Source organism: Mesoplodon densirostris, chromosome 4 (genome assembly GCF_025265405.1).
Source record: "Mesoplodon densirostris isolate mMesDen1 chromosome 4, mMesDen1 primary haplotype, whole genome shotgun sequence".
Classification (NCBI taxonomy): domain Eukaryota; kingdom Metazoa; phylum Chordata; class Mammalia; order Artiodactyla; family Ziphiidae; genus Mesoplodon; species Mesoplodon densirostris.
Window position 1 is genome coordinate 155,492,822 of NC_082664.1, and position 13,236 is coordinate 155,506,057.

At 37.0% G+C, this 13,236-nt stretch overlaps 1 protein-coding gene across 2 annotated transcripts in view; it reads right to left on the reverse strand.

The window, feature by feature from the left end:
- The window catches only part of LARP4B (La ribonucleoprotein 4B), an 85,496-nt gene that overhangs the window by 49,059 nt on the left and 23,201 nt on the right, over positions 1-13,236 (reverse strand). For both annotated transcript variants that reach the window (XM_060097547.1, XM_060097545.1), the window contains exons 2-3: positions 8,932-9,066; positions 8,228-8,287 (exon numbers count right to left, since the gene is read on the reverse strand). In XM_060097547.1, coding sequence (XP_059953530.1) covers positions 8,228-8,287; positions 8,932-9,012 — 141 coding nt within the window. In that variant the 5' untranslated portion in view covers positions 9,013-9,066. The remainder of the gene's footprint in view (positions 1-8,227; positions 8,288-8,931; positions 9,067-13,236) is intronic.

Sequence of the window (13,236 nt, forward strand, 5' to 3'; positions counted from 1 at the left end):
CATAGCAATTAGACAAGAAAAATAACAAGTATCCAAATCAGAAGGGAAGAAGTAAAATTGTCATTATATGCAGATGACATGATACTCTATATAGAAAACCCCAAAGACTCCACACAAAAACTATTAGAAGTGATCAATGAATTTAGCAAGATAGCAGGATACAAGATTAATACACAGAAATCTGTTGCATTTCTTTACACTAACAATGAAATATCAGAAACAGAAAGTAGAAAAGCAATCCCGTTTCAAACTGCATACAAAAAAAAAAAGAAAAAGAAAAAACCTAGGAATAAAGCTAAACAAGGAGGTGAAAGATTTATGCACTGAGAACTATAAAACACTGATAAAGGAAATCAAAAATGATTCGAGGAAATGGAAAGATATGCCATGCTCTTGGATTGGAAGAATTAATATAGTTAAAATGGTCATACTAACCAAAGCAATCTACAGATTTAATGTGATCCCTATCAAATTACTCATGACATTTTTCACAGAACTAGAACAAATAATCCTAAAGTCTATGTGGAACCATGAATAACCCAGAATTGCCAAAGCAATTCTGGAAAGTACAGAGGAAAAAGGAACAAAGTACAAAGCTGTAGGCATAACCCTTCCAGACTTCACACAATACTACAAAGCTACAGTAATCAAAACAGCATACTACTGGCACAAAAACAGACGTACAGATCAATGTAACAGAATAGAGAGCCCAGAAATAAACCCACACACCTATGGACAATTAATGTTCAACAAAGGAGGCAAGAATATACAATGGAGAAAAGACAGTCTCTTCAGCAAGTGGTGTTGGGAAAGCTGGACAGCCACACCTAAATTAATGAAGGTAGAACACTTCCTCACACCATACACACAAAAAAACTCAAAACGGCTTAAACTCTTAAATGTAAAACATGACAACATAAAACTCCCAGAAGAGAACAAAAGCAAAATATTCTCTGACATCAATCATAACAGTTTTCTTAGGCTGGTCTCCCAAGGCAAAAGAAATAAAAGCAAAAACAAACAAATGGGACCTAATCAAACTTAAAAGTTTTTGCACAGCAAAGGAAACCATAAACAAAACAAAAACACAACCTACAGACTGGGAGAAAATATTTGCAAACGATGCAACTGACAAGGGCTTAATTTCCAAAATACAGAAACAGCTCCTACACCTCAGTAACAAAAAAACAAACAGGCCAATCAAAAAATGGGCAGAAGATCTAAACAGACATTTCTCCAAAGAAGACATACAGATGGCCAACAGGCACATGCAAAACTACAATGAGGTATCACCTCACACCGGTCAAAATGGCCACCATCAAAAAGCCTACAAATAATAAATGCTGGAGAGGGTGTGGAGAAAAGGGAACGCTCCTACATTGTTGGTGGGAATGTAAATTGGAGCAACCACTGTGGAAAACAGTATGGAGGTTTCTCAAAAAACTAAAAATAGAGTTACCATATGATCCAGTAATCTCACTCTGGGCATATAACTGGAAAAGATAAAAGCTCTAATTCAAAAAGACACACACACCCCAAGCAGCACTGTTTACAATAGCCAAGATATGGAATCAACCTAAATATCTACTGACAGATGAATATATAAGAAGATGTGGTACATATATATATATATATATATATATATATATATATATACACACACACACATATATATATAATGGAATACTACTCAGCCATAAAAAAGAATGGAATAATGCCATTTGCAGCAACATGGATGGACCTAGAGATTACCATACTAAGTGAAGAAGTCAGAGAGAGACAAATATATCATTTGTATGTGGGATCCAAAATATGATACAAATGAACTTATTTTACAAAACAGAAACAGACTCACAGACATAGAAAACAAACTTATGGTTACCAAAGGGGAAAGGTGGGGAGGGATAAATTGGGAGTATGGGATTAACAGATGCACACTGCCATATATCAAATACATAAACAACAGGTTTTACTGTATATCATAGGGAACTATATTCAATATCTCGTAATAAACTATAATGGAAAAGGATAGAAAAAAGAATCTAGATATATACATACATATGTATAACTGAATCACTTTGCTATACATCTGAAACTAACACAATATTGTAAATCAACTGTACTTCAATAAAATAAGTAAACATAAAAAATGAATTACGCAAGTGTAGGATTGAGAGAAGCAAAAAAAAAGGTTATGAGGTCAAGCAAACTGGTGAACTAGGAAGCTCCAGGCTCTCATTCCTTCACAGAAATATCATGAAAAAACCAGAAGTTTCTGAACACACTTTGTAGGAGCTCCGAAAAACAATCACAGTTTACAGCAACTAAGCAAAGAAACAATCAAGAAAAGGCTGTGCTCGACAAGGCAGGAACGTTTTGTGGTGTGGTGTGACCTTGGTCTGGGGTGGCAGCAGCCCAGGTCCCAGATCCCCTCCAGGAGCCAGAGGGAGCAGGGTAAACCTTACTTGCAAATTAGTGTGTCCATCTGTTCTGTCTTAGCTAGAGGCTACCTGAAGGACTGACTTGCCTCTCCTATCTCACATAACTCAGAACACAAATGGGAAAAGTGGGGAATTCCCTGGCAGACCAGTGGTTAGGACTCGATGCTTTCACTGCTGGGGCCCAGCTTCGATCCCTGGTCGGGGAACTATGATCCTGCAAACTGCACAGTGCAGCCAACAAAAAAAAAGGCGGGGGGAAAGTGTCAGGCACTGCTCATAAAAGCTATAAGGTGGCTACAAACCCACACATGCCAGGGCAGAAACACCTAAAGCCCCTAGAAGAGGCTGGAGTGTAACTCCAGGAAATAAGGACATTCAAAAGCAGCCATGTATATGGGGAATTCAGAAAGCTACACCCAGGCAAGATGTGTGCTCAAAAACATCCTGAGAAGACCTTGAGCCTTCACTTCAGGCTGATCCCTAGTCTCCAAGGAAGTTGAGCTACTCAGTGAGGGACTGTCCCAGCACAAAGCCAGTCTGCAAAGATTGGGAGAGGCAGCTCTACTCCCTCTCACTGGGGGGAGGGTTGGGGGGGTGGGGCAGGAGGGGGCCACCAGGCAGGGCAGTGCTGGACCGACAGTCTGCTTCAACTCACGACATTCAAGGAAATCTCTGTCAAAATATCAGTTGAACACAAGCAAAAGGAACAGAGACATCACTGAATACACATGACAGGGAATAGTCTTCACAAAAATAGTTTGGAAAAGTCTCAAAACCATGAGACTACTATAGCCTTCAACAACAGTGACAACAAACAGCAAACCCTGGGTAAGAACCGAATCTGACATCCAAAGTTAACACATTACAAATGTAATCAAATGCCCAGTTTTCAACAACAACAAAATCACAAGGCATACAAAGAAACAGGAAAACACAGCTCATTGAAAGGAACAAAATCAATGGTCCCTGAGAAAGCTCAGACATGGGACTTACTAGATGAAGACTTTAAACAATCATCTTAACTATGCTCAAAGAGCTAAGGAAAAGACATGAACAAGGAACTAAAGTTAATCAGGAAAACAATACGTGAATGAAATGAGAATATCAACAAAGAGATAGGAACTGTAAAAAAGAACCAAACAAATATTTCGGAGCTGAGAAGTACAATAACTGAATTGAAAATTTCACTATAGAGGCTCAACAGCAGACTTGGACAGGCAGAAGAAAGAATCAGCAAATTTGAAGACAGGACAATTAACGTACATATTGTGGGAGTCCCAGGATGAGAAGACAGGAAGGGTAAGAGAATATTTGAAGAAATAATGGCCAAAAATTTCCCAAATTTGATGAAATCCATGAATTTACAAATCTCCACAAACTTCAAGTAGGATAAACCCAAAGAGACCTATACCAAGACACATTACGATTAAACTGTCAAAAGACAAAGAAAGAAGCTTAAAAGCAGCAAGAGAAAAGTGACTCATCAAGTACAAGAGATCCTCAATAAGATTATCAACCAATTTATCATTAGAAACCTTGCAGGCTAGAAGGCAGCGAGATGAAGGAAAAGTGCTGAAAGAAAAAAATTGAGAATTCTTTATCCACCAAAACTGTCCTTCAAAAATGAAGGATATTCACTTCATTTTTGACATTCCCTGTAAATGTTAAAGGAGGGACATTCCCCGGGAAAGGACATTAGCAGATAAACAAAAGCCAAAGAATTTAAAAGGCAAATGCATAAAAACAAGCATAAATCTATGGTATTGGGCACATAATAATAAGATATAATTTGTGACACCAGAAATGGGGGTGGGGGGTTAGAACTTTATAAGAGAAGAGTTTCTGCATGCTACTGAGGTTATTAAGTAGGCAATTTAAATGAGATACTTATAACTTCTGGATGTTATATGTAATCCCCATGGTACCACAAAGATATACGTATGATATACACAAAGATAAGTTTTTAGGATGAGTGACTAAATTATCAATTATGCCATGTTGATGTTAACAAAATTTCTTTTCAATTTAAATAAAGTATGACTTGCAGATAACTATCAATGAGCTACATTACATAGTTCCTGCCCGAATGGGTCTTAAAACTCCCATGACAAAGTATACACATTTGTAACATTTAAAAATAACACAGAACATAATTTATTAAATAAATTTTAACCAACTATACATATAAGGAAGTAATACAGGTGACTATGAAAAAAAGATGAATCAGTGAAGCTAACAGTTATAACCGAGAATGCCCTTGAAGGACATAAAACTTCTAAGATGGGTAAAAAAATTACAGAAGGAAAAAAAAAGTATTAGAGTTGATTTTATTCTAAATGGCAGCTCAGTTACTTTTTAATTGTAATTTTTAATTTTAGGTAACTCAGTTACCTAATCCACATAAACAATAGTAGCTTTAATATTCTTTTCTGTATAATAAAAACAATAAAAAATCTATTTGTTTATTCCAGATTTACATCTCAGGCCCTAACCTCTCTAACCAGGTCCAGCTGGCACTGATGACCCACTTCACTGCTCACTTAAATTTATACCAGGTGGATTTTCCCTCCACAAACCTTTCCTTCTCCAGTTTCTTCCATCTCAAAATAAATGAAACCACCATCCATTAAGTTGCTCAACTATCCTTGATTTACTTTTCCCTCACCCTAACCCCTAAATCCAATCCATAAATGGTGCCATTGAATCCACCTCCAGAGTAACTCTGAAATCCATTCATTCTTAGTCTAAGCCACCATCACTTCTCACCTTATTTAACAGCTTTTTAATTTGATTTCTTTGCTTCTATACTTGGCTCACTACAATACATTCTATTAATATAATAAGGTCAAAATAATGGTCAAAATAATCTTCTTAAAATATAAGTCATGCTTTTCCCCACCTAAAATCCTCTAGCTCTATCCCAAATTAATTTCAACCACTTAGAGCCAATGCAAATAGTTCCCAAATGGCTGACAAGAGCGAGGTTTTGTCTCTCCTATTACTTTCTACTTGTTGTTTCTCTTTCTAAAGGAAATAACAGATGCCAAAGAGGAAGTTCTCTTCTCGAGTTGGCTCTGAAGCCAGGTTGCCTAGGATCAAATCCTGGACAGCTGAGCAATCTTGGGGAAATTACTTAAGCCTTTCTGGGTCTCAGTTTCCCCTAGCTAAGATCACTTTTTGGCACTCACTGATTGGCTAAACTTGTAAATAGTTACTACTCAATAAGGGTAGTATTTTATGGGGGGAGGGAGCAAGGAGCTGTATAATAAACAATTGATATTACCAATGGATAAATGCAAACCTGCTCCTGAATTATCCAGACATTTATTTCGGGATCACTATGGCCATTCTCCTCCTACTTACACTGCATCCAACTTTGGGGGGAACACTAAACCTTAAAGAGAATGGTTCCTAAATTAGACTGCTAAGCACATTCACCTTCCAATTATACAACTGCAGACCACTAAGGATCAGCACCTAGAGCCACCACACCAACTATGCCATCCACACACTTAGGTGCACCATGATAACGTTGGTTAGAAAAATGTTCAAAGCAATGCCATTTATAATAGCAGGAAAAAGAAACAAGTTAAATAAATGTACCCAAAAATCCAACGGCTAAAGAAGTGACAGCAAATCAACATAAAGAAAATACTACAGGGGCTTCCCTGGTGGCGCAGTGGTTGAGAGTCCGCTGATGCAGGGGACACGGGTTCGTGCCCTGATCTGGGAGGATCCAGCATGCCGCGGAGCAGCTGGGCCCGTGAGCCATGGTTGCTGGGCCTGCGCGTCCTGAGCCTGTGCTCCGCAACGGGAGAGGCCACAGCAGTGAGCGGCCCGCGTACCGCGGAAAAAAAAAAAAAAGAAAGAAAGAAAATACTACAGGGCAAGTACAAGGGGATATATAGATGAAATCTGCTATGGGGGAAAACATGAGGTGAAATATATATATATTGATTACAACTTCATAAAAGTTGTAATGGATTTCTTTTATTTTCTATAAAATGCAAGTTTGTTTTAAAGTTTTAAAGAACACATGTTGTGAGCCCAGACGGTCTCTTATGGTCCCTTCCAGCTCTCGTATTTAATGATCCTATGAAAACCTGAAGTGTGCAATACCTTGAAAAACTGATAAATAGTATATGCACAATTTACAATATCAGGTGTCAGAGATGTGTTCTGCCCAAGAGACTCCAGGGGTACTGGGTTGCAGGACTGGACCAAGAACTAGTCATATAATATTCTATTGTAGTACCTTGACTCTTTAAAATGACAAAGCATGTGTAGGCTGTACTAGTTGCAAATTATTTCGCCACAAAAATGAAATATTGAATTCTGGCTAAAGTGTCATACTTCTTTTCCACATAGGTCTCTCTCAGTTGTTTTCCACAAAGTAATTTTAAAAAGCAAGCGAAGAAACACCAAACCAAAACCCACCCATAGAATCCAAATATCTAGTTTTATGCCCTGAAATATGTTTTAAAGATGTTTGAATATTATATTGGACCGCAAATCAACGAAGAGGAAGAGGGAGATTTGATCTGAAAACAATTATTTTAATCCATCAATGATTTCTGTATAAGTCTTATATTTGGATTTTGAAGTACTTAAAATATTATAAAATTCACTTAAAAAATCAACGTAAAGTACAATATGCAAAAAAACCTACATACATAATAGAATAACAACAATGAAACAAAGTAGTTTGGAGGGGGTCCCTCATTTTTTAAAATTCTGCCTTACTAAAAATAGATCAACAGGGACTTCCCTGGTGGCGCAGTGGTTAAGAATCTGCCTGCCAATGCAGGGGACACGGGTTTGAGCCCTGGTCCGGGAAGATCTCACATGCTGCGGAGCAACTAAGCCTGAACCACAACTACTGAGCCTGTGCTCTAGAGCCCATGAGCCACAACTACTGAGCCCACGTGCCACAACTACTGAAGCCCACGTGCCTGATTCCGTGCTCCACAACAAGAGAAGCTACTGCAGTGAGAAGCCCGCTCACCACAACGAAGAGTAGCCCCCGCTCGCCACAACTGGAGAAAGCCCACGTGCAGCAATGAAGACCCAATGCAGCAATCAATCAATCAATCAATCAATCAATCAATTTATTTTTTTAGGAAAAAAAGATCAACAATCCAATCCCCGCCTTTAATTTCTACATGAGCTGCTTATATTTTGGGGGTGTAGATGAGGTTGACTATAAATTTAGTAAGATTACTTTTAAAAATTTACTTTTACTTCTAAAAAAAGACTTACTTTTAAAATTTTGTAGGATTTATGAGATCACTTAGAGGACTGCCAAGCTAAATGCGCCTGACTCCAAATGCACCTGACATACGCAAATGCAAACGGTGTAAAGCAGGATTTAAAAACCAGTGGATCTCTATTTCCTTATTCTTTCATTAATCACAGCTAAAATGTGAAATCAATTTTCTTAGTAAAAGCCTACGATCACTTTTGTGCTTTAAGGAACACAGGCTATTAAAATGTAAAGTTAATCATATACATACAATAGATGATCAGTGAACCATTAAAAACACTGTGAGGAATACATGAAATTAAATTAATACACATGGCACACTGTTGTCTGTAGAACTATACACATACACACACAAACAAGCCAGAAAAGGATATACAGTACTGACATATAGTGTACCCAGTTGCTGGTTTCCCCCACTCTCTTTTTGGGGAACACTGACATTTTCTAATTTTTTTACAATTAATATTTGTTGTAAGGCAATATCTGTAAACCTCAGCTGTGATTAATCTCTGAACTGAATTACCTGACTCAAAGCTGGGATGGAGCTTGTCTGAGAAGTGGTTTGAGATATGGGACCATTCATCTGTAAAATCGAAAACACCAAACACACCATCACAACAGTGTAAAGAAACATATTTTCAAACCATAGTAATTTAGCAAAACAAAACCCACTGAGAAAAGCAAATTTTTACATGACAAAGAAATTCAATGAGATATTCAAAATGATGTAGGAGCCTTGAAATTTAAAATATTTTGAAATTTTGACTGAACACCATTAAATAAAATTCCCTGTAGTTTCCACAGGGAAAATTAAGAAAACCTACTTTTCCCAATGTCATTTAGAAACTTTAAATATCGCTTGACATGATAAAATCTTACAATAAACAAATGCACTCAAAATTAAAAACTTACATAATTCTAATTAACTCTTTAAATAAATACCACTACAGTGATTATAATATTATTAAACTATTTACAAATCACTGCATTTTTCTTGGTGATTTTAAATCCAAAGCTTTAAGTATTCAGAGCTATAAATGACATTTGTTTTCTCTTATCACTTTGAAACTTCTAATTTCCTCTACTAAGCAACCCCTAAATTTACTCAGAATATAACACCTATATTTCAGCATAAGATATGCTAGTGTTCTGAGTGTACTGTAGGATCTGTTATCAGAAGAGAAGAGAGGTACACCAGGCCAATGCTGGCCTTGGACGCCCACTCACCAGATGAGCGCTGTCTTTGCCTTCCTGGACTCGCTGGCCCTGAGGTTCAGCCACGACCTTAGCGTCCTGATCAGAAGTCATGAGCTGTTTACTTTGTGGCTCCACTGGGAGAAGTTTAATGCTAGCCGTAGGATGCTGTAAAACAGACAGTAAATTGGTAACTTGAGGTGCAGAGTGTAATTAATTCTAAAATGATATTACTAAGCAGTTTTAAAATCTTCAAGTTTTCCAGGACATATGTTTATCCCTCTGGAGTCTAAGTAGTTTAAAGAAATTTGCCCATAATCTCCACCTTACGCACCCAAGAAATAATATTTGTTTTTTAATAAGTTTCTTCTTCACACTAATTTGGTAACCATGATAATATCCTAAGACTTAGAAACTAAATGCTAACATATCCAAACCCACTCATGTTCAGAAAGTTATTTTTTAAAAACAGAAAATTACAAAATTAATAGAACTCCAATTTGGGATTGATGAATCCCGAGAGAGAGAGAGAGAGAGAGAGAGAGAGAGAGAGAGAGAGAGAGAGAGAGAGAGAGAGAGAGTGTGTGTGTGTGTGTGTGTGTGTTTTTCACCAGCCCCATTAATTTCATTCTGTTCCAGGAAAACAGCTGTCAGGAGAAATAAACAATAATTCATTTAAAAGGAATCCCTTTGCAATTTCTGAACCAAAGAAACCAAAAACAGTCTAAACAGGGCACAAGTATGCAAAGCAGCCTCTGCAAAGCATTCACTCAGCTCAGAAGCTGGACACTGAACTTCACATACAGTATCTCATTTGATTTTCCCAAATGGCTTATTAAGTAACTCTGGCTCAGAAGGGATAATAGTTTTCATGATTTCCTATTATGAGTATCAGAACCAGGATTCTCAGACATCCAGGTGTGGCTTCAGGCGTTCCCTCTTTTCACTGTAAACTACACTGCTTCACAAGATAAAGAAGTTGATTTAACCCAGATTTTTCAGGCTGCTTCTGAAAACACATAGTATCCAAGTGCCAGATAAAGAAATTTAAAAGCTAACTGTTCTTGTCTCACCAGGTAACCATGTAGGTTTTTAGTTTCTATTATGGCACTCCTTATTCTAAATAACCTGCTTATGATAAATTCTCAAAACCCTTGATAATGAAATAGTCTGATGATCAAAGGTGATCTCGTCCTTTGTCAAATGTATAATATCATCAACCACAAAAGCACAAAATCACTGAAATGCTATAAGACACGTTTGGAAATGTAAACTACTAACAGAGGAGAAATGCTTGAAACAAATTAAATCAGTTTCACAGAGATCAATGTTTTCCACAATGTAGGATGAATGACAAATATGTTAAACTGTAATAATTTGCAATGTGTTAAATTGTAAAATCCAGAAAATATAGATTGGTACCCAGACTGACAGTCACAGAATGGGGTGTAGATGCATGCTACCACTATTAACTTGATTTTTAAGATTACCAAAGGAAAAAAAGTTTGGTTGAAAACAAGATATGATACCCAAAAGGGAAAAAAAATCAACTACAAGAGTCCTTTATTATATATACTACCTATATTTTTTCAGACAGTCAGAAATTATGTACCTTATAATAGAAACAGCATCACTACCAGATAGGAAGTAGTCTTGCAAAACAAACAACAAACCCAGGACGTGATCTTATTACAAACTTGCAGCAAACACAAGCACAGAGGAATGCCAAGGGGTTCAGCGAAGCTCGCAATTCCTGGATGAGTAGCCTTGGCTTCTTCAACACAAAAGGAGACAAGATACACATACTGGCCAAACTATGGCTTTATTTTGTTTATATGGCCTTATCTGATTCAAATAAACTGAAACCAAAGACAATCAGGGAAGCAATAGTGATGGGATATTTGACAGTATTAAAGAATTCCTGTATTTCCTTAGATGTGATGATATTGTGGTTATGTTTAATAATAATAATAAAGGTGAGCCCACCTTTCAGAGCGGCAAATTGAAATACTTACAGGGGAAACACTATGATGTGGGGCAGAGACATGGGGGTTCACAACTGTTCTTCCCAGAAGAGGAAAATGAGGGTTCATGATTCGACCCTGTCTACTTTTGTATGTTTGAAATGTTGTATAATAAAAGGTTAAAAAGTCAGCCATGGCAGTAGCTTATACAAAAGAACAGTGGTCCTGATGTGACCCATGCATCCTATCTATAAACAAGTAATCTTTACATCACACTACTATATCTCTTTATTACTGACCTGACACACATCTTTTTTTAAAAAAGAAAAGTCCAACAACTGGAAAATTGCCAGAAAAAACCCATAATTCAAAAAGACACATGCACCCTAATGCTAACTGCAGCACTATTTACAATAGCCAGGTCATGGAAGCAATCTAAATGCCCATCGACAGATGAATGAATAAAGATGTGGTATATATATACAATGGAATATTACTCAGCCATAAAAAGGAACGAAACTGGGTCATTTGTAGAGATGTGGATGGACCTAGAGACGGTCATACAGAGTGAACTAAGTCAGAAAGAGAAAAACAAATATCGTATATTAACATATATATGTGGAATCTAGAAAAATGGTACAGATGAACCGATGTGCAAGGCAGAAGTAGAGACACAGATGTAGAGAACAAATGTATGGGCACCAAGGGGGGAAAGTGGGGAGTGGTGGTGGGGTGGAGGTGGGATGAATTGGGAGATTAGGATTGACATATATACACTAATATGTATAAAACAGATAACTAATAAGAAAAAAAAAAGTCCAACAACTGGAAAAGTTGCCAACAGAGGGGTTACTGATATGCACCTCATTAAGCAAGCTGTACAGAGATACAAAGCATTAAAATTTGCATTAAAATTAACTTTATTATCAAATATCTGAATCTGAAATAAGACTTAGAGTATGATGAGTATGATGATGAATACGAATATGACTGACAACAGTTCCAATAAATAACAAAATAACTTTTTCATTACTTGTTCAAGAAACCAAAACTATTTTAAGACTTACAACTATACAAACTATTGTTTCTTGGCATAAAGGTAGGTCTCTAGGTTGTGAAGACAAATAGGCAAGGGGGGAATAGATCTACTGTCAAAGCAAAATATTTCCTGGCATAAGACCTAGTAATGTGACAACCTGATAGTGGTCAGAGGCAGCTTTCACAAAGCTTTAACAAGCTGAACAAAAGGAGTCATTTTCCTGATTTGATTTCATTTTCTCTCAGAGAGATGAAATCAGAGGGCCCACCTGCCTACTTAGTGGTCTCTCTGCTAGCAGACCTGGTTAATTCCATCTGTCAAAGCTCCACCTCAAAAAGTTTTATTAACTTTATTAACTACTTGGGAGAGTATAGTTCTCTTAGTTCTGTTTCTAAACAATTCTTTTCACATATACCCAAAATGTTTGTTTCATAATTAAATATTTATTTAGGTCTTTTGGGACAAAGAAATCCTTTAAAAAATATAAATCAATTTCAAATAAACATAACTGTATATCAAGTTGGTGGCATAAATATCCAGAGAAGAATTATTCTAAGTGGTATTAAAAGACAGTATTTGCACACAAAATCCTAAAAATTCACCAAGAAATCTTAAAATGCACTCAGTAGGCTTGTTCTTTGGGGTAAATGTTGGTATTATTTTGAAACTATTTTACATATTATATACACACATATACACACTGTAATATTTAGATAAGGTAAATAAGAATTACATTAATATTAAATATTCATTTTTAGCATAAAAGGAAATACAAACATAAAATCAAATAAGCTAGGTAAGATCTACATAATCTTTTTTTATTTATTGTAAATGTAACTTTTTAAACTACAGTTGGCCCTTGAACCACGGGGGTTGAGGTGTGTGGGTCCATTTATATGCAGACTTTTTTTCAATAAAACATACCAGAGGACTACACAATCTGGATCTGTGGTTGGTTGAATCCAAAATGCAGAACCAAGGATACCAGAGTAGAAAACTGTGGATATGGAGGGCTGCATGCCAAGTTACATGCTGGTTTTCGACTGCATGGGAGTCAGCGCCCCTAACTCCTGTGTTGTTCAAGGGTCAACTGTATAGATTTTCTTTGGCTTTCACTAGTTTTTCTACTAGTATCCTCCTTCTATACCAGAACCCACTCTAGGATCCCACATGGCACTGAGCTGTCACTTCTCTCTAGTCTTCTCCAACCTGTGACAGCCCCTCAGTCTTGCCTCCTCATTCAGCCACACTTTTGCAGAACGTTGCTCAATTTGAGATGAACCTGGGACACCTTATCATGACAGCAAGGAAGTGCTCCAAGACTCCTGTGGTCAC